Genomic DNA, 19,732 nt, shown 5'->3' on the forward strand with positions numbered 1-19,732 from the left:
GCACCCTTTCCACTTGTAGTGGAAGCCAGGATGCTTTGGAGACATGGCTGGTTCCAGGTGCAGCTGCCAACTTGAGGAATAAAAATACAGGCCCTCTCGCTCAACTGGAATTTCGGATAAGCAATAGTAATTTTCATTATAAGTATGTCCTGTGCGGTATTTAATCTGGCAACCCTGACGCCAGGTCCGTGGCAGGAAGCGTACAGAGCCAGGGTATCTTTTCGTACCAGATGGCAAGAGAGCTGTTGAAGACTGCTGTGGGTGTGCCAGGGGGCTCAGGAGTCAGGGTGGAAGGCTTTCACTGGTTAAGTGAATATCCAGGAGAATATATTTTTTTTTAAGATTATTTATTTATTTGAGACAGAGAGAATGAGAGAGAGAGCACATGAGAGGGGGGAGGGTCAGAGGGAGAAGCAGACTCCCTGCCGAGCAGGGAGCCCGATGCGGGACTCGATCCCGGGACTCCAGGATCATGACCTGAGCCGAAGGCAGTCGCCCAACCAACTGAGCCACCCAGGCGCCCCTATCCAGGAGAATATTAACCACACTAGGTCAAAGCACAAATCATGTTGGGATCCACTGGACGACTTTGGAGGACTGATTGAGAGGACTCAAGGCATCTAGCTCTCCTGAGATTGATTAGATTCTTTGATTGTATGACTGGGAACATTTTATGAGCATATTAGTAAAACTACCTTACTGGAAAGCAAAAATAATGTATAAGATTATAAAGTCTCTGAAGTTTGATGCTTAAGTAGACTAATACATGCTTGCATAGATTTATTTATTTATTTTTAAGATTTTATTTATTTATTTGAGAGAGAGACTGAGATAGAGCATGAGAGGGGGGAGGGTCAGAGGGAGAAGCAGACTCCCTGCCGAGCAGGGAGCCCGATGCGGGACTCAATCCCGGGACTCCAGGACCATGACCTGAGCCAAAGGCAGTCGCTTAACCAACTGAGCCACCCAGGCGCCCGCTTGCATAGATTTAAAATAGAGAACATGACAGTTCCAAAGGAAAAAAAAAAAAAAGAAATTGAGCTTCTAATGCCTTAGGAATGTTCACCCTTTAAGAAAGGTCATTTTCTTGGGGTGCCTGGGTGTCTCAGATGGTTGACCGTCTGCCTTCGGCTCAGGTCATGATCCCAGGGTCCAGGGTCCTGGGATCGAGCCCCACGTCGGGCTCCTGGCTCAGCGGGGAGCCTCCTTCTCCCTCTCCCTGTGCCTCTCCCCCTGCTCATGCTCTCTCTCTCTCTCTCTGTATCTGTGTGTCTCAAATGAATAAATAAAATCTTAAAAAAAAAAAGGTCATTTTCTTGTAGAATCCACAGCTTAACCCCCTCCCCCCCAAAAAACCCGGGGATAATGGTTGATTGTTGGATAAGAAGCAAAGAGATGTAAATTCATACAGGGAGCAAATAATGCCAAGAAGACTTCATGCAAACATTAATTCAATGTTGTTTAAATGTCAGGCTGAAAAATGTGGAGTTTAACAATTTCTATTAGAAAAAGTTCAGGTCTTTTTTTTTTTTTTTTAAGATTTTATTTGTCAGAGAGAGAGAGCACAAGCAGGGGGAGTGGGAGAGGGAGAAGCAGGTTCCTCGCTGAGCAGGGAGCCCGATGTGGGACTCCATCCCAGGACCCTGGACCCTGGGATCATGACCTGAGCCGAAGGCAGACGCTTCACCAACTGAGCCACCCAGGCGCCCCTCAGGTAATATATTTAATCAAGATGAATCCTTGGACAAATTAGACTGGTTTTATAATTTTGGTTTAAAACAACTATGTGGGTATAAGATAATAGGAAGTTATAGTGTCTGGAAAAATTAGGTTATTTACTGATGATGCAAAGCTCACTTAAACTTTACTAAATTTCCTGGTCTGGTTTTATGGGTCAGGTAAGTTATTTTTCTTGAACTCTTTTTTTTTTGAGTAGTCTTCACACCCAGCAGGGGCCTCACATGGGACTTGAACTCACGACCCTGAGATCATGACCTGAGCTGAAATCAAGAGTCAGACGCTTAACCGACTGAAGTACCCAGGAGCCCCAGGTAAGTTATGTTTCCAAAAAATATTTAAGGTCATGTAAATGTGCACATATATGTTTAACTATATTAAAATAAGTGTTCTCTGTCATGAAACATGTCTTCTTATAGACCTCAGTGCTCTGAATCTTTTGCATTTCATGATGCCACGTATCTCTCACCTCCTGTGGTGTATTATCTCTGAAGATGTCATAATTATCTCTGTGCACACTCTTTCCCTGTGCACACTCGGCAACAGGATTTTGCTGATTTTCCTCCTATTGAAAGCTGGGGTCTGTCTCCCCTCCCCTTGAGGGCTGGGTCCTGCTCTGACCCACTGAGTGTAGTGGAAGTTGCCAAGCCTAGGTGTTAGGGGCCTGGCAGCTTCCACCAGTGGAAGAAAGCCTGGGCTAGACTACTGAGTACCAAGAGGTTGTGTGGAGAGAAGGGGTCCATGGACAGAGAGGGAGTGGGTCACGTGGACAGAGAGGGCCATGCGGATGGGGGGGCCACGTGCACAGAGAGGGCCATGTGGATGGGGGGCCATGTGGACAGAGAGAGAGGGCCTCAGGGAGAGAGGACCCACCTGATGGCCACTCTGAGGCCCCAGGTGCCAGAATGAAGCTGGCTGGATCTTCCAGCCCCAGTTGAGCCATGCCAACCAGCACCACGTGGGACACAGATGAACTGTCCTGCCAGAATTCCTGACCCACGGAATCACGAGTGGTAAAAGATCTGCACTGTGCTGTGTGGTGGGGCCTGGGATGCTGCACGCCATGGTTCTGCTTTATCTGCATACATTATCTGGGATTCTCCTGCCTTCATTTAATCAGTATGGACTCGTGGATGTTTACTTTTTTTTTTTTTTTAAGATTTTATTTATTTATTTGAGAGAGAGAGAATGAGAGAGAGCACATGAGAGGGGGGAGGGTCAGAGGGAGAAGCAGACTCCCCGCTGAGCAGGGAGCCCAATGCGGGACTTGATCCCGGGACTCCAGGATCATGACCTGAGCTGAAGGCAGTCGCTTAACCAACTGAGCCACCCAGGCGCCCAGTTTACTTTATATTTGGATTATGATCCAGAACACCTGTACTGACTCTGTCCCTGGGGCCGTCAGTTGCCCCCTGTGCTCTTCGGCACATCCCATCGTTCTCCATTAATTAATTAATTGATTAATTTGCACTCCCTTACTTTCGGGCACCACAGATTCTCCAGGCTTATCTTGTATGTTTCTTACCCCAGTCCTAAAATTAGCCATTTCTCCAAGGAGCCATGGTTCCTTTTGTTGGAAAACGGTCTTAGAAACCAGGATCTGGGCGCTGGTGAGCTTGTTGCTTCCCAGACAACAGAGTTAGTAAATGCACATGTTTGTGTGCTGTCCCATGTGCGTGTGCATGTCTGTGCTTCTGTTCGTGCGTGTGCTGTCCCGTATGCTCGTGCGTGTGCTGTCCCGTGTGCTGTCCCGTGTACGCACGCACGTCTGTGCTTCTATTCGTGCGTGTGCTGTCCCGTGTGCTGTCTCATGTGCTCGTGCGTGTGCTGTCCCGTGTACGCGTGCACGTCTGTGCTTCTGCTCGTGCGTGTGCTGTCCCGTGTGCTCATGCGTGTGCTGTCCCGTGTGCTGTCTCATGTGCTCGTGCGTGTGCTGTCCCGTGTACACGCGCACGTCTGTGCTTCTGTTCGTGCGTGTGCTGTCCCGTGTGCTCGTGTGTGTGCTGTCCCGTGTACGCGCGCACGTCTGTGCTTCTGCTCGTGTGTGTGCTGTCCCGTGTGCTCATGCGTGTGCTGTCCCGTGTAAGCATGCACGTCTGTGCTGCTCGTGCATGTGCTGTCCCGTGTGCTCGTGCGTGTGCTGTCCCGTGTACGCGCGCACGTCTGTGCTTCTGCTCGTGCGTGTGCTGTCCCGTGTGCTCGTGCGTGTGCTGTCCCGTGTACGTGCGCAAGTCTGTGCTTCTATTCGTGCGTGTGCTGTCCCGTGTGCTGTCTCATGTGCTCGTGCGTGTGCTGTCCCGTGTACGCGCGCACGTCTGTGCTTCTGTTCGTGCGTGTGCTGTCCCGTGTGCTCGTGTGTGTGCTGTCCCGTGTACACGCACACGTCTGTGCTTCTGCTCGTGTGTGTACTGTCCCGTGTGCTCATGCGTGTGCTGTCCCGTGTACACGCGCACGTCTGTGCTGCTCGTGCATGTGCTGTCCCGTGTGCTCGTGCGTGTGCTGTCCCGTGTACGCGCGCACGTCTGTGCTTCTGTTTGTGCGTGTGCTGTCCCGTGTGCTCGTGCATGTGCTGTCCCGTGTACACGCACACGTCTGTGCTTCTGCTCGTGCGTGTGCTGTCCCGTGTGCTTGTGCGTGTGCTGTCCCGTGTAAGCACGCACGTCTGTGCTTCTGTTTGTGCATGTGCTGTCCCGTGTGCTCGTGCGTGTGCTGTCCCGTGTATGCGCGCACATCTGTGCTTCTGTTCGTGCGTGTGCTGTCCCTTGTACGCGCTGTGCTTCTGCTCATGCGTGTGCTGTCCCGTGTGCTCGTGCGTGTGATGTCCCGTGTACATGCACACGTCTGTGCTTCTGTTCGTGCGTGTGCTGTCCCATGTGCTCGTGCGTGTGCTGTCCCGTGTACGCGCGCACGTCTGTGCTTCTGTTCGTGCGTGTGCTGTCCCGTGTGCTCGTGCGTGTGCTGTCCCGTATGTTCGTGTGTGTGCTGTCCCATGTACACGCACACATCTGTGCTTCTGCTCGTGCGTCTGCTGTCCCGTGTGCTCGTGCGTGTGCTGTCCCGTGTACTCGTGTGTGTGCTGTCCCGTGTACATGCACACGTCTGTGCTTCTCCTCTGCGTGTGCCATCCAGTGTGCTGTCCCATGTACGCGCGCACGTCTGTGCTTCTGTTCATGCGTGTGCTGTCCCGTTTGCTCGTGTGTGTGCTGTCCCGTGTGCTGTCCTGTGTGCTCGTGCGTGTGCTGTCCCGTGCGCGCACATCTGTGCTTCTGCTCGTGTGCACCGGTGTTTACCCCACACTGAACGCAAGCTGATACTGGATCTCCAGCTGTCACCCATGACCGCACAGGTCATTCTAGCCGCCTCTCCTTGCTTAACCCCAAGTAGTGAGAAACCTGGCTGCCACTGTCTGCCACCCGCTTGCTGAACTGTTTGATTCTGGTGGACACATCAGAATCGATAAACCATAGCCCATAGGGAACAGTCTATCAGCTAGTGAGCAGGGCTGTGCACACTTCATAGCCTCTCATCTTGCAAACTCTTCTCATCCCCAAAGTGACTTGGGTCAGCACTTCCCCACCCCCTTCACTGAGGTCATTTCGTTTGAAATGTACTTTGCTTGCTTGCTTGCTTTTGCCACATTCTGATTCTCCCAACTTCCTAAAAGAGCTTTTAAGAATTTGCGTCCATTGGGGTTCACACCAAGCTATGCTGTTCCGTGAATCTTGATAAGCACACGGTGCCACTTACCCTAGGAACAGCTTCCCTGCTCAACCCCCAACCCCGGCTCATAGTTGGAGGCCAGTTTGTTTCAAGGTGGTTTGTTCTGCATCAAAGGATACAGGAAATAGATGGATAATTTTTTTTAAAGATTTTATTTATTTATTTATCTGACAGAGTTAGCGAGAGCAGGAACACAAGCAGGGGGAGTGGGAGAGGGAGAAGCAGGCTTCCCGCCGAGCAGGGAGCCCGATGCGGGGCTCGATCCCAGGACCCTGGGACCATGACCTGAGCCGAAGGCAGACGCTTAACAGCTGAGCCACCCAGGTGCCCCTAGCTGGATAATTTTTAAAGATACTGAGATTCCCATAGACAGGGACTACAGAAATAGTGATCACTATATAAAAACATTTGTTCTTTTTTCAAATTGTGTCTAGTTTGGATGGTAAAGTTTGACATATATGTTGTGTCACATACAGTTGAATAGAGACGAACTAAAGTGGACAGCGTAGATATGTCATGTAGAACATGGAAACACATTCACAGAGAGGCAGAAGGATGTTGTTTAACTGAGCCGGTGTATCTAGAATAATAAAGAGAAGGAAACCAGTTGCTTCCTGTTTGGATCCGGAAGAGCATCTCTCTCACCCAGCCTCGGCCTCCTTGGGCCCTCCCTGTGGGTCTCGGGCTGATGCCCACCACGGCTCAAATCTGTTACCAAATGGTCCTCATATCTTAGGGGGCAAAGGCTCCTGCTAATCATTTCAAACCTGTGCTCGTTTTACATATCTCCACCCTGATTAAAACTACAGCTGGGGCGCCTGGGTGGCTCAGTCGTTAAGCATCTGCCTTCGGCTCAGGTCGTGATCTCAGGGTCCTGGGATCGAGCCCCACGTTGGGCTCCCTACTCAGCGAGGAGTCTGCTTCTCCCTCTCCGTCTGTGCTCTCTCTCTCTCTCTCACAAATAAATAAATAAAATCCTTAAAAAAAATAAAAATAAGGGGCACCTGGGTGGCTCAGTCGTTAAGCATCTGCCTTCGGCTCAGGTCATGATCCCAGGGTCCTGGGATCGAGCCCCGCATGGGGCTCCCTGCTCGGCGGGAAGCCTGCTTCTCCCTCTCCCACTCCCCCTGCTTGTGTTCCTGCTCTGGCTCTCTCTCTCTGTCAAATAAATAAAATCTTAAAAAAAAAAACCAACTACAGCTGAGACGACCGTGTTCCTACCAGGCCCCTTCTCACAACTCCCAGTGTTGCCTTCCCAAAATTCAGGCCTCATGTCAGAAATGGAAAAGCGAACAGCATGTGCTCAACCCCACCTGTCTCTGTTGGCAAAACAAAGGCCACCTCTCTTGTTGTACAAAAGGAGGACTAGTACAGAGAAGTAAATGATTTATTAACATTTTAATCACCTCATCACATAGTATGAGGCCTGAGTGATGGGAAAGTCAAGTAAGAAATGTTCCTTCTTCCTAGGCTGTTTATATACAGAAGTCGTGCTGTTACCGTTGCTGTGTTTGAGCAGCTTTGCCGGTTTCTGTTGAAGCGAAGGACTGGCGTAGTCTTGTCCACAGACGAGCTTCATTTCTGTTTCCGCGCTCTTGCTGGGCAGTCAGGACACCACGGGGCCAACTAAAAGCGCCTGGTAGTTTTTAGTGTCCTCCCAGCCCGTTAAGTGTTGTAATGCTCAGAGTCACTGTTGACCAAATCCTTGGAGAGTATGTTGCACCTCAAGAGAGATTTTGCCCTCTGACCTTTGCATGTTCTGTCCAGCTTGGTGAGCCAGTGGTGGTTTCTGCTTTCCTCACACTTACCTGCTACAAACTGCAAATCAGAAATGGACTGTTCTGGAAGAAAGATCAAAAGGGCCGGTATATGAGTGGCTGTTTCAGGGACTTTTGACTGTCGATACTGTGGGAAACAGCGTTCTTGGACAAGCTGCCACGTGACCATACCTGGACACCTGCCACACTGTCTCAAGGGACCACGTCAGGGCTCTGGGGCCCCTTTGTACCAGTTGCTTCCTCTTTGGATCAGGAAGAGCATGTCTCTCATCTAGACTCAGCTTCTTTGGGACCTCCCTGTGGGTCTCGGGCTGATCCCCACCATGGCTCGAAGTAGGCAGCCTAGGAACACATTCAGCTTAGCCCAAGATCCACATGATGAGGCAGAGTACGTGAGAGTATGGGTGGGGGTGCTGGGCATGCGAGGTGATGGGAACCTTCCAGGCTGCATGGGCCCGAGGCACACTGCAGAGGGAGGCGGGGTGCTGGTTTCCCTGTTGAGAGCACTGCAGGAAGATTACTGTGGCCAGGTCAAGGCTTCGAGATGGCCAAGGGACAGTGTGTCGTGGGCATGACACCACTGACCAACCCAGCCCAGCCCGACACACAGGAGAACCCCTTCCTCCTGCAGCATTCCTGCTGGGAGAGCTCGACCCCACGCTCAATGTAAAGCTGAGATGCTCAAAGGAATCACGTGCACGGGGTGCCTGGGTGGCTCAGTTGTTAAGTGTCTGCCTTTGGCTGAGGTCATGATCCCAGGGTCCTGGAATCGAGCCCCGCATCGGGCTCCCTGCTCCGCGGGAAGCCTGCTTCTCCCTCTTCCACTCCCCCAGTTTGTGCGCTCTCTCTCTCTTCTGTCAAATAAATAAAATCTTAAAAAAAAAAAAAAGGAAAGTTGGCTGGTCCATGACACAATGTTTCTATATTTCCATATTCTTGTCTGTATTTTTGCTTATTTTTTTAAGCTTTTTTTTTTTTTTTTTTTTGAGAGAGAGCGAGGGCATGAGTTGGTGGGGGCATAGGGAGAGAGAATCTCAGGCAGACTCTCCAATGAGTGCAGAGCCCTCTACCCTGAGATCATGACCTGAGCTGAAATTAAGAGTCGGACACTTAAACGACTGAATCACCCAGGCACCCCTATTTTATTTTAAGTCCTCTCTACACCCAACTCGAGGCTCAAACTCACAATCTGGAGATGGAGAGCACACGGTCCATCGACCGAGCCAGGCGGGTGCCTGTCCTGTCTTCTCAAATCAGTGTCTCAATGCCTCGACGACCTCTCAGCCCGACCTGACATGTCATCGACCTGTGGTCCTCACCAGAAGGCAGCCAGAGCCCTCACAGTCAACAGCTCTCCTGAGGGACACACTCAGCTCTTCAGACCCCGGATGTGCGGAGTTCCCTGCCTCGTGGCATGAGAGGCCAAGGTGTGCAAGCCCTCAGGCCTCCAGAGGAAGGGCCAATGCATATGCAAGTGGCCCTTCCCAGAATGGTCACAACTGGCAGAAACTTGTCAGTGAAGTTGGGCGAGCTTGCAGTCTGTGACGTGGCTCTCCATGTGGCCTCAGCCTCGTGGCCTGCCCTACACCACATGCTGCAGCCAGCAGCCAGCCCCAAACTGAGGAACCAGTCCCTTCTCCTTGTGAAATGTGTGCCTTTTGCTGGGTTAAGCCCTGGCCTCGCTCTGTTCCGGAGATAGTTATGTTTGTCTTCTCTCGCTGTACCACAAATTGCCACAAATTGAGCAGCTTAATGCAACACATTCACTATTACACGGCTTCCCTGGGTCAGACATGTGGATGCGAGTTTTCTGGGCCCTCGGCTCAGGGCCTCCCAGGTGAAATCGGTGTCTGCCGGGGCTGCATCCGGGCCTGAGCGCGGCCCTCTCCCACGCTCATGTGGGGGGCGGGCGGAGTCCAGTTCCTTGTTGTTGTAGGCCTGAGGTCCACTTTCTTCTTGGCTCTTGGCTGGGGGCCTCCCACATGGTCCCTGCAAGGCCCTTTCAGAGTGGCCAGATGACTGCAGGCAGCAGGACGGGGACCCTGTCGGAGAGTGGCGTCCCAGCACTTCGTCATGTGGGTGCAAAAGGCCCTTCCGGCATTGTTTCGGCTCCTGCCCACACTAAAGGGGAAGACACGGGGTGTGCCCCCCGGGGGCCCGGACATCATGCCACCTGGCCCTTGGAGGACTGTTTTCCTTGTGTGTTCATATAAACCCTACCAGCTCTAACCATCGCACACTCCTGCACCCCCAGACCACATCCTCCTCACTTAGACCCTCCAGGCCCCTATCTTGCTCACTGAGCATGAGAGCCAGACTGGGGTCCCCACAGACCTCCCCATGCCCCCAGCTCTGCTCTCTCATCAGGGAGACAGCTTCCCCAGGCACCGGCCTGACATTTACCTGTGGGTGTCACTCCCTCGGAGGCCGTCCCGGTCAGTCCTGTGGAGGGAGAGTCTGCCCTGTTTCCGTCTCTTGACACTTCTCCCGGGGATGAAAACCATCTTATCCGTCCGTGAGCCGGCCTGCCGTCTGCCTGCCTCCCTCCGACAGCTTCCAGTTCCCTGGCACACAGTAGGTGCTCAGCGAATATTTCTCGAGTGACAGAACAGTGGGCGTGAGCACGCGTCTCTGTGTCTGGTGGCGTCTCTGAGTGCCTGTGGTTTCTCCTCCCAGTGAGCCTGGCTGCCTGGAATGTCCGAGTCCCCGGGAGCAGAAGCCAGAACCAGATTCTTAGCGGGGCTGGTTGGCTGACCCCTGCCTTGTCCAGCCACGCCTCCTAGAAGAGGGGAGGTGGGTACAGGGCTCCAGTCTGGCGGGGGGGTGGGGGGGGGTTGGCCAGAGCTCAGGGTGGGACCATGGTGAGGTCAGTGGCTTTGTCCTGGTGTGTTCTCTTCCCGAGGAATGGACGTGCCAGGCGAGACTGGGAAATGAGCAGGAGGTCTCAGGCCTTGGCCAGGGGAGGGGCAGGTGGCCCGCTGGACCTCCACTCTCATCTGTGGCTACTAACTGCCAAGAGCGGGGACAGGACATCAGCTCTTTGCTGGCCTCAGGCAGAGAGGGGCAGGGAAGAGGGGGTTGCAGCTCTCCACTGCCTCTGTCCATTCCTGCCCAGTGGTGCATGGGGGCCAGCTTCCCCCCAGGGGCAGCCCCCGCAGACTTATGCATTTGGACCGAGCTGAGGGCTGAGTCTCCACCGTGAGGGCCCCACAGGGCCCGAGGCCAGGGAACCTGCTGGGAGAGGGAGGGCGCCCATAGGCTCCTGGCTCAGGGCTGCGAGCTGACCCCGTCCCCTTCCAGACAGAGGGGCAGGCGCTGGGCCATTTCTGCCTCCCTCCAGCACTGCCTGGACATCTTCCATCCATGGGAGAGAGACAGCCCAGCCGACAGAGGAGGGAACAGAGGACAGAGACGGAGAGACATGGGCAAGGCACAGAGAAGGGAGGTCACCAGCTAATATAAACCAGTTAAAAAAACAGGAGGAGAGCCCAGGCCTCAAGGCCAGCCAGGCGGGGCTTGTTTTTCCAGAATGAAAGGCCCAGGGAGGGGCTGAGACCAGGATGGGCTCTGATTCCAGTTTGGAAACGGCGCCCCAACCCCAGGGGCCTGAGTCGTGCTGAGGAAATGGGTCCATTAGGGGGTGCTCCTCACATCCTCATGGCTGGTCCTCATTCCCTCTGCTGCAGCCCTGACAGTCTCCCCACCTTGCCTGAAGCTGGAGAATCCAGCCAGACTGGGGTCCTTGCTTGTCTGAGGAATTGGGGACCAGGACAGGGTTCAAGGGCGAGGCCTGTGACCATAATTCTATTCAAATGAATAGTCTAAAACATGCACTGTGGGTTTTGGTGGTTGTTTACTTTTTTTTTTTCCTTTTTTTCTTTTTGAGGTTTGCTTAACTAGAAAGAGTGGGTTTGGTACACAGTGTGTGATCTGTTATTTTGGATTTGTTTATGTGACTTTGTAAGTTTTCCCAGAGCTTCAAATTTGTGCCTTCCATGGGGGAGGCTCCCATACCCGCCTTCCCTCCTCCACTCTGGGCGGGGAGCATCTTAGCCAGGGTTTGGTTTCAGGGACACCAAGCTCTGCCCTTGATGGTGGGCAGATGGGGGTCCAGGCCAGAGGGGAGGGGCTGGTCAAACGCTGCCCCTCAGTGCTCAGGGTCCCCACCCTCATGCCCTGGCAGGTCCCTTTGGGTGGTAAAAAAGCCTGATGGACAGCAGGGTCCAACATGCTGTCCTAAGGGAGCCCCCTGCCCGGTTTACCACCGCCCCCGCCCCCCCCCAGGGCTGGTGTGACTGTTCTTTTCCTTTCACAAATGAAGAAATGCAGCCCCCAGAGGAGGCTGAGAGGAAGAGGGGAAGAGCTGTAGGTGTGGAACCCTGGGCTTCTTGGGGGTCCCAGCCCCCGGATGCCTTTCTGCTAGGAGGGATGCCTCAAGCTCCACAGCAAGCACAAAGCGGGGTCCTGCCCACACTGTCCACACGGGGGAGCACCCTGGGCCAGGGTTCCCCGACAGAGGTGGACATGAGGTAATGTCCACCCCAGAGCCCCAGCCCTGTAGCAGCCCCAAAGGGCCTCATATGTCACAGCCACCCCCACGGCATCCGGCGTCTGGAACCATGCCCTCAGCCCTCCTGCCCCTCCAAGGGCTGGGCTCCTGGCCCCTCTCGAGGACCTGGGCCAGAGGAGGGGCAGGGTCTCTGCTCTGATTTCCCCTCACTTTGTCAGACACGGGGCCGTGTTCCTACCCCTCCCCACTGGGCCAGCCAAGGATCTGGGGAGGACTAGGGGCCAGCAGGAGCCAGAGGGGGCGGTCTGCAGACTGTCGATCCCGCCCAGGGCTCCGTGATGTCATGGTGGGTGCTAAGGAGGGGGAGGGGGCCGGGCTGTTTTTCTGGAGAGTTGGAGCAGAAGTGAGACAAAGCGAGGCAGGCGGGCCAGGCGGGCGCCATGGAGCTGCGGTCCCAAGTTACGGTCTGGGAACTTGTACTTCTGCAGAGTGAGTGCGGGGTGGGTGGGGGTCTGCACTGGAAGCCCGAGCATCTTCGGAGTTTGTGTTCTGGTCAGAACTGCCTGTCTGAGCTCGAGTTGGGAGGAGTGTGACGCTCCCCCTGCCGGGAAGGGGCTGGATCAGGGTGGGGGGGCTCAAGGTGGCCGCTCACCAGGAATAAGGGGCCCCCAGGACGCAGGAGGGTGTGAGGTTTTATGTTAGATCTCCACCACACGGATTCGGGAGCCAGAGGGCCAAGAAGGGCAGGGAGGCTGAGGTGGCGGGTGCTTCTCCCTGGGGTCTCTCCCCCACCCCACTCTTCCAGGAAGCCCCTCAGGTGGCGAGGGGTAGGTTGGGGACTCTAGGGGGCCTGGGAATGGTGGGGCTCACAGGGTCTGCTCAAGTCCCCCCTTGGCTCCCAGGCCCCCTGAGCCCGCCTCCTGGGCTGGCCTGCTGACCCAGCACATTCCTCCTGGTCCCGGGCACTCAGCCCATCTCTGCAGCAGGAACTTGCCTGTGGGGTGCGGACAGTCCAGCCTGCTCGTGCTTCAGACCTCTGCTCTTCAGGACGGCTGAGGGGGCTCCAGCCCTGAGACCTGGGTGTGGGGCAGGGTGCCCAGATGTCTGAGGACTCTTGAGGGCGTGTGTGGCATGGCTCTTGGCAGGTGCACGTACCTTATTGGATGCGAATGTGCGGGAGCCCCCGAAACCAGCCTTGAGCTTCACGCTTTGGCATGCTCGTAGCCTTGCTGCAGGATGGTGACAAGGGCCACCATTCCCGAGGGTGGCCCTTGGTAACAAGCACACACTCCACAGCTGGTTCCACCATTCACCCCCTAAAGGGGAAGAGCCGTCCCACGGTCTAGGCAGGTGACACTGAGGATTAGGTGGGGACCATGGGAGGCGTGCCTGCACCATGTGGGGCTAAAGGAGCCCCCTCCCCCATCCTGTCTGCTTGGCTTCTCTGACTTTATCCCCACCTATTAAGAAGGTCATTGCTGCACACACAGCGCCTGCCTGTCCCCCCCGCCCCCCGGCCCTCAACCTATGCCTTGCCCTATGTATCTCCTCCATCTGGCTATTCCTGAGTTGTATGCTTTGTAATAAACTTGTAAATGCAAAAAAAAAAAAAAAAAAAAAGAGGTGTCATTAACGGGGCACCTGGGTGGCTCAGCTGGTTAAGCGTCTGCCTTCGGCTCAGGTCACGATCTCAGGGTCCTGGGATCCAGCCCTGCCTTGGGCTCTCTGCTCAGGGGGGAGCCTGCTTCTCCCTCTGCTCCTCCCCACCTTTGCCCTCGCATGCGTGCTCTCTCTCTCTCAAATAAATAAAACCTATATATGTATATAAAGAGGGTGTCATTAACACCCACCTCAGCAAGGACTATAATGGACCCAGGCAGCCAAGTGGGGGGCCCGGGGCTGGGTGGGTGACCTGGATGCAAAGGCTCAGGTCATCCCCTCCCCAGTGCGACTCTCTTCTTCTTCTTCTAGGTTCTGCTGTCCTTCTGTCCTCAGGTTAGTGACCACCCTCCCCTGGAAACCACAACAGTTCCCCTCCTGTGTTGCCAGGCCCACCCTACACCTTCTCCTTGGGTCCTATCCCTCCCCCAGTGACACCTCCCCCCCCCCCAGTGCCCTCAGGGCCCGTGCCAGCCGCCAGCTCCGTGGTATCCGAGTCCACCGTGAGCTGGGCGGCGGGCGCCCTGGCCGTCCTGCGCTGCCAGAGCCCGAGAATGGTGTGGACCCAGGACCGGCTGCACGACCGCCAGCGCGTGGTCCACTGGGACCTCAGCGGCAGCCCGGCCGGAGGACCGGCCCGCAGACTCGTAGACATGTACTCCGCGGGCGAGCAACGCGTGTACGAGCCCCGCGACGGCGGCCGCCTCCAGCTGCCGCTCTCCGCCTTCCGCGACGGCAACTTCTCGCTGCTCATCCGCGGTAAGGGGCCTGGGCACCGCGGCGGGCGGTGCAGGGGCGGGGTGGCGCGGGCCGGCTGCACACCTCACCGCCGGGCTTTCCGCCGGCTCGCAGCGGTGGAGGAGGCCGACGCAGGCCTGTACACCTGTAACCTGCACCACCATTACTGCCACCTGTTCGAGACCCTGGCCGTCCGCCTGGAGGTCACGGACAACCGTGAGTGTGCCCCCCACCCCGCCCGCCCCGGGACGCGCCCCTGCGGGCTCCCTCCCCGCCCGCCGGCGCTGACCCACCTGCACCCCCAGCCCGGGAGGCCGGCGCGCACTGGGACGGCGAGAAGGAGGTGCTGGTGGTGGAGCGCGGCTCGCCCGCGCTGCTCACCTGCGTGAACCGGGCGCACGTGTGGACCGACCGGCACCTGGAGGAGGCGCAGCAAGTTGTGCACTGGGACCGACAGCCGCCCGGGGTGCCGCACGACCGCGCTGACCGCCTGCTGGACCTGTACGCGTCGGGCGAGCGCCGAGCCTACGGGCCGCCCTTCCTGCGCGACCGCGTGGCGGTGGGGGCGGACGCCTTTGCGCGCGGCGACTTCTCCCTGCGCATCGACCCGCTGGAGCCAGCTGACGAGGGCACATACTCCTGCCACTTGCACCATCACTACTGCGGCCTGCACGAGCGCCGCATCTTCCACCTGAGAGTCACCGAGCCCGTCGCTGAGCCGCCCCCGCGGGACTCGCCGGGCAACGGTTCCAGCCACAGCGACGCCCCTGGCCCAGGTGCCGCGGGGCCCCTCCCTGTCCCCCTCCCGGGCCTGGGTGTTAGCCGAGGGGAGGCCCCTCCCGTCCATGCCCTCCTGGGCCCCGCGCCGCAGGGGCGGCCTGGATCGGGCGCACGCCTTGGGGGTCCCGGGCGCGCTCCCTGACACCGCCCCCGCACGGCCCGTGCAGATCCCACCCTGGCGCGCGGCCGCAGCGTCATCAACGTCATAGTGCCCGAGGGCCGCGCCCACTTCTTCCAGCAGCTGGGCTACGTGCTGGCCACCCTGCTCCTCTTCATCCTGCTGCTCATCACCGTCATCCTGGCCACCCGGCAGCGTCGCCGCGGAGGTGAGCTGGGGCTCCATCCCGCACGGTGGAGGCCAGAGCTAGGAAGCCTTCCCTGACCAGAGGCGGGGTGTGGGGTGCGGTGGCTTGAGCAGAGAGTAAGCAGGGATGGGAGGCTTCCTCAGGGCTGAGGGAGCTGGGGAGGGGGTGAGGCTGGGCCCAACATGAGTCTTCCTCCCCAGGCTACGAATACTCCAACAAGAAGTCGGGGAAGTCGAAGGGGTGAGTGCCCCCTCCAGGCTCTCCTGGGGACCAGACCCCCACCCCCACCCCGCTCTGCTCTAACTGCCCACCACCCTCCCACCTCCAGGAAGGATGTGAACATGGCAGAGTTTGCTGTGGCCACAGGAGACCAGGCTCTTTACAGGAGTGAGGACATCCAATTAGGTGAGGGATGGTCCCAGAACCAAGGTGGGGGAAGGCTGTGGCTCCCAGGCCTGAGCTAGGGGAGGCACATCTCTGGGGTGGGGGGGCCTCACCCTGCTCTTTCCCTGCACCAGATTACAAAAACAACATCCTGAAGGAGAGGGCTGAGCTGGGCCACAGCCCACTGCCCATCAAGAACATTGACTTGGACAGAGGTGAGTGACTAGGAGGGCTGGGCCCATACCTCACCCACCCACACTCACTAGCCAGCCCCAGGGGCAGGAGTCCCTGGGCAGTCCTGCTAGATGTCTGCCTTGTGTTTACCCCTGTGACAGAGGGATAGAGGGCAGACACCCGCCTGTTCCCTTGGCTTCCAGAGTTCCAAAAGGAGTACTGCAAATAAGGTGATCCTGGGCTCCTGGCTGGGCCAGCAGCCCTGCCAACTCCTATCTGTCCATCTTGGAGGATGACCTCCTGACCCTCATGTGGCTCACCCGACCCCCTTCCAGCGGCTGGTCCCGCTGTCCTGGAACTTGGCCTGGACTGGCACAGAGCAAGGCTGTCTCCAGACCCCTCTCCCGGGAGCCATCCCAATCCTCACAAGCAGCAGCGGGCTCTGGGATTCTGCTGGAGCTGCAGCTGCCCCTTCACCAGCCCTCAGCAGGTGCCTGCTGGCTTCCACACTCACTGGTGGTCCTGCCCCTCCCCCAACCCAGGCACAGCCCTGCTGATCTTCACCAGTCCTTCAGGCTCTCCTGGCCCCTGCCACTATGGGCTGGGGCTCAGTGGGGCTCTTGGAGCTCAGGTCAGCCTCAGGGCTAGCACCCTGGCCCCTTCTTCACCCCTTTCTAGGGGGAACCTACGGCTGGGATCTGAGGATTGCACACTCCAGGCCCCAGACTAATTCCCCTCTGCTCTGTGTTGGGCTACCTGGGGCTTCTTCTCTGCTTTCCACCCTATTCCAGCTTTGTTTCCAGCAAGTGCCTTGACAGTCACTGGGCTCCATGTGACTTTTGACTCTGACCCCCCTCCCGCAGCCCCTCCTTGGGCTGGAGTCTGGGGCTGGGACCTCATTTGGCTTCTGTTTTGCCTGAGGACAGGGGAGGGGTAAAGATGGTTCTAGAGTGGCTTGTGCTGCCACCCCCAACACCCCACATTTGCTCCTGGGAAACTGCCACCATCACAATAAAGACTCCATGATTTTTAGACTTGGCCCCGGGTATGCCTCTGTGGCTCCTACTTCATATCCTGGGGGGCAGAGTCTGGGCCTTGGGAACCTCGAAATGCTTTCCTTCATCTGAAGCCCTGCTGTCACCACCCACTTCTTTGAGTGGAAAGTCTGAGTCCAGGTATCCTGGGAAGAGCAACATCCGGTCCAATCCTATGGCACTATTCCTGGTTGTAAAGGAGTTCTAGATTCTCTTCTGAGGGCTTATTTGGACGTGGAGGGGAGGAGCCTGGACATGCTCAGAGGACAGCCCTCTGAGAAGCAGATGCCAAAATGGGATTAGATGTGTGAGGATAAAGCGGGGGAAGCAGGAGTAGGCACCAAAGGCTTGTGAGGGGGATGGGAGGGGGCTGCAGGAGGAAGAAGCCCTTGTGTTTCTCCAGCCCTGACCCCATCCCCCAAAACTCTTCCAGGGCAGCAGGAAGCGGGAAAGGATGTCTGTCACCCTGTGCTGGAAACCCTGGGGTGGTGTGTGGAGAACATGCAGATTATGTCTGGCTGAATTAGGGGCACAAGCCAGCCACACAGGGCCAGCAGGTGACCTGGCATCGGAGCTCCCACTCTGGGGAAGTGAAAACCCCGGGGCGGCTGTGAGGAAGGCCCAGGACACTCACGTGAAGGGAGTAAAGTCAAAGGATGTGTTACTTACAGATCCCAGGACAGGGGTGCGGTGAGCAAGGCTTCAGAAGGGCAGTTCTCCATTCCAGATCAGGAGAGAGACAGCAGGGTAGCATACTCCTATTACTTATAAGGTGGTTGGGATGGTGGTCACTAATTTTTTGTAGGCTCAATTCTGAGTGGTCATTTTAAAAGATACCGCAGGAGACACAAGGCAGGAGTTTGTGGTGGGCATCCTAGGTTCAGGCTTTTATCTGAATGTCCAGACTCTGGATGTGAGATGCTCAGACAGCACCTCAGTGTGGCTGTCTCCTCACTACACACCTGCAAGGGTCCCACAGTGGCAAAGGCAGGGAGGGAGGCTGGGCCAGGGAGCTGTGGCTTGCTTGAAAATGTGCCTCCCTCCCAGCCTGTGACCCCTGGCCCCACAGTAGCTGCACTGCTCGGACCACAAACTCACTCCCCGTTGCAGTGTGCCTGCCTGACCACAGAGTCAGCTCTGGCCTCTGGCTACCAGCCTCTCTCATAGGACTAGGGCAGCCAGGTGAGAAAGAGAGGCTTGGGGGGGGGGGCAGAGCACAGATGGGGCATCAGACCCTACATCTGTGAGACCAGCAGTCATTCATGTCTGGCCTGGGGGATGCTGGTCCCCTGGGAGCTCTCAGGGTGGGGCCTATCTCCCTCCCCTAGATGCCCAGCAGAGAGCCAGCCACTACCTGGCTTCCTCAGATTACCTCTGGGGAAACCGAGACCCAAGGGGAGACGGTGCAGGCTTTGCTGAGCGGGTGCCCGCCTCACAGAGCCCTGTCCACTCTCCCCACCAGAGCCTAGGGGAATGGAGGTCAGTGCCCTTGGCCTAGGCTGACCTGGGGATGGTCCCTAGCCTGGGCTCAGGGGCTTTCCTTCAAAGTCTGGCTCTTCCAGTCAGTGGTGGACTGATGGGCTTTTTCCTGTGCTGATCCACTGCCCAAGGATGGTCATGACTAGGCAGCTAGGACAGCTCCAGGCTCCAACCAGCTTCAGGGGGAGTGCTGGGGACAGGTCGCAAGGGGCATCATGCATCCTCCACCTTCATCATTCTTGGGTCCTATCCTAGAGACTCTCCTGTTCTTCACTCTCACCAATGTGGGATTCTCTCTACTGGCCTCAAGTCTTCCTCCTGGGATGGGGGAGACCCTCCACCTCCAGTGGGGTCAGCGTGTGGTTGGAGCCTCCACAGCCCGAGGGGCGCTGCTGTGGGTCTCCCCTGGTCCACACAGGACCCCAGGCTGGTGGATCGACAGAGGCGGTGGTGGGGGTGGGGGTCATCTTCACCTGCTGCCAGCACCACCTTCCCCGGGCACCTCTGTGCATCGTGCGTGCGCGCCGTTGCCGGTGACCTCCGCTGTTACCTTCAGCCGCACATACACATGTTCACACTCGCACCCCGCCTCCACGCGAGCACCCGCAGGCACTTGGCCCGTGTTTCGCGGAGCCTCCGTGGGGCCTGGTAGAGGGCGCGCGAGCACGCAGTGGGCGCCGGGGCGCAGAGACCGAGTTGTCTTTGGCTCCCGGCCCGGACCGAAGTATCCTCAGCTTCCCGTGCTGCCCCCCTGCTGCCCGCGGATGTGACCAGGGCGCCCCCGACTTTGAGCACCACGGACCCCGGAGCCCTCCGGTTCTCCGGAACCTTCTGGGTTCTGTAGTCGACCCCTGGGGGCCTCGGCGTTGCCGGGGGCGGGGTCTCCCTTCTGACAGCAGGGCTGCTTCCGGAGGGTCCTCAGCCGCCTCCCTCCGGGGGACGCGCCCCTGTCCGCGCACGGGCCGAGACCCTAGGCCCAGCAGGGGCTACGGCCCGAGCACATTGTGGGCGTGCCCGCGCGCGGGGTCGGGCACCCGGGGCCCGAGGCAGGGGTCAGGGGCGGGGCCCCGGAGAGCGGAGGGAGTTCTGCGCGGGCGCCGACACCGCGGCCCCGCCACCCACGCGCACGCCCCGCCCTCCAGCCCTTCCGCGCGTGCGCAACCCCGCCTCGCGCTGCGCCGCGAGCGGCCCGATGACGTCAGGCCCCGCCCGCCCTCGGGCGCCCCCCGGCGGGCGCGCTCAACCCGGGGCCGGCGGTCCCTTTAACTGCGCGGCCCGAGGGGGCGGCGGCGGCGGCGGGGCGCACGGACGCGGCCGGGCCTCGCACGCCCTCCCTGCCTGCGTCCCCGGGCCGGGGCGGATGGGCGGCCGCGGGCCGCGGGGCAGCAGCGCGGGCGCGAGCGGAGCCGGGGTCGGCGGGGCGGGTGGGGCCGG

The 19,732-nt window shown here is 57.7% G+C and overlaps 1 protein-coding gene and 2 long non-coding RNA genes across 8 annotated transcripts; 2 read left to right on the top strand and 1 right to left on the bottom strand.

Moving 5' to 3' along the window:
* Positions 1-1,727: 1,727 nt before the first annotated feature.
* Positions 1,728-7,145, top strand: LOC135364236 (uncharacterized). Its single transcript, XR_010411156.1, has 2 exons — positions 1,728-2,051; positions 6,928-7,145. It is a non-coding gene; the product is annotated as an uncharacterized LOC135364236 (long non-coding RNA).
* LOC123860178 (uncharacterized) lies at positions 6,834-19,690 on the bottom strand. 4 transcript variants are annotated; one of them, XR_008507927.2, is made up of 3 exons: positions 17,489-19,690; positions 9,639-10,014; positions 6,834-9,356 (listed from the first exon to the last, which is right to left on the bottom strand). It is a non-coding gene; the product is annotated as an uncharacterized LOC123860178 (long non-coding RNA). The 4 variants fall into 4 exon arrangements; XR_006794666.3 differs by lacking the exon at positions 17,489-19,690 and having other exon boundaries at positions 6,834-7,577; positions 8,422-9,356; positions 9,639-11,602; XR_008507926.2 differs by lacking the exon at positions 17,489-19,690 and having other exon boundaries at positions 6,834-7,298; positions 7,407-9,356; positions 9,639-11,602.
* Positions 12,120-16,823, top strand: MXRA8 (matrix remodeling associated 8). Of its 3 annotated transcripts, none has more exons than XM_045898932.2 (10): positions 12,120-12,234; positions 13,717-13,740; positions 13,858-14,163; positions 14,257-14,358; positions 14,448-14,918; positions 15,090-15,248; positions 15,428-15,467; positions 15,556-15,632; positions 15,746-15,826; positions 15,947-16,823. In XM_045898932.2, exons 1-10 carry the CDS (start codon positions 12,186-12,188, stop codon positions 15,952-15,954), a joined length of 1,317 nt encoding a protein of 438 aa, XP_045754888.2. In that variant the 5' UTR covers positions 12,120-12,185; the 3' UTR covers positions 15,955-16,823. The 3 variants fall into 3 exon arrangements, with proteins under 3 accessions (XP_045754888.2, XP_045754887.2, XP_064446197.1); XM_045898931.2 differs by having other exon boundaries at positions 15,989-16,823; XM_064590127.1 differs by lacking the exon at positions 14,257-14,358 and having other exon boundaries at positions 15,989-16,823.
* Positions 19,691-19,732: the final 42 nt, after the last annotated feature.

Source organism: Mirounga angustirostris, unplaced genomic scaffold (genome assembly GCF_029215605.1).
Source record: "Mirounga angustirostris isolate CCGP_5_RB_7025 unplaced genomic scaffold, mMirAng1.0.hap1 SCAF_4, whole genome shotgun sequence".
Lineage (NCBI taxonomy): Eukaryota > Metazoa > Chordata > Mammalia > Carnivora > Phocidae > Mirounga > Mirounga angustirostris.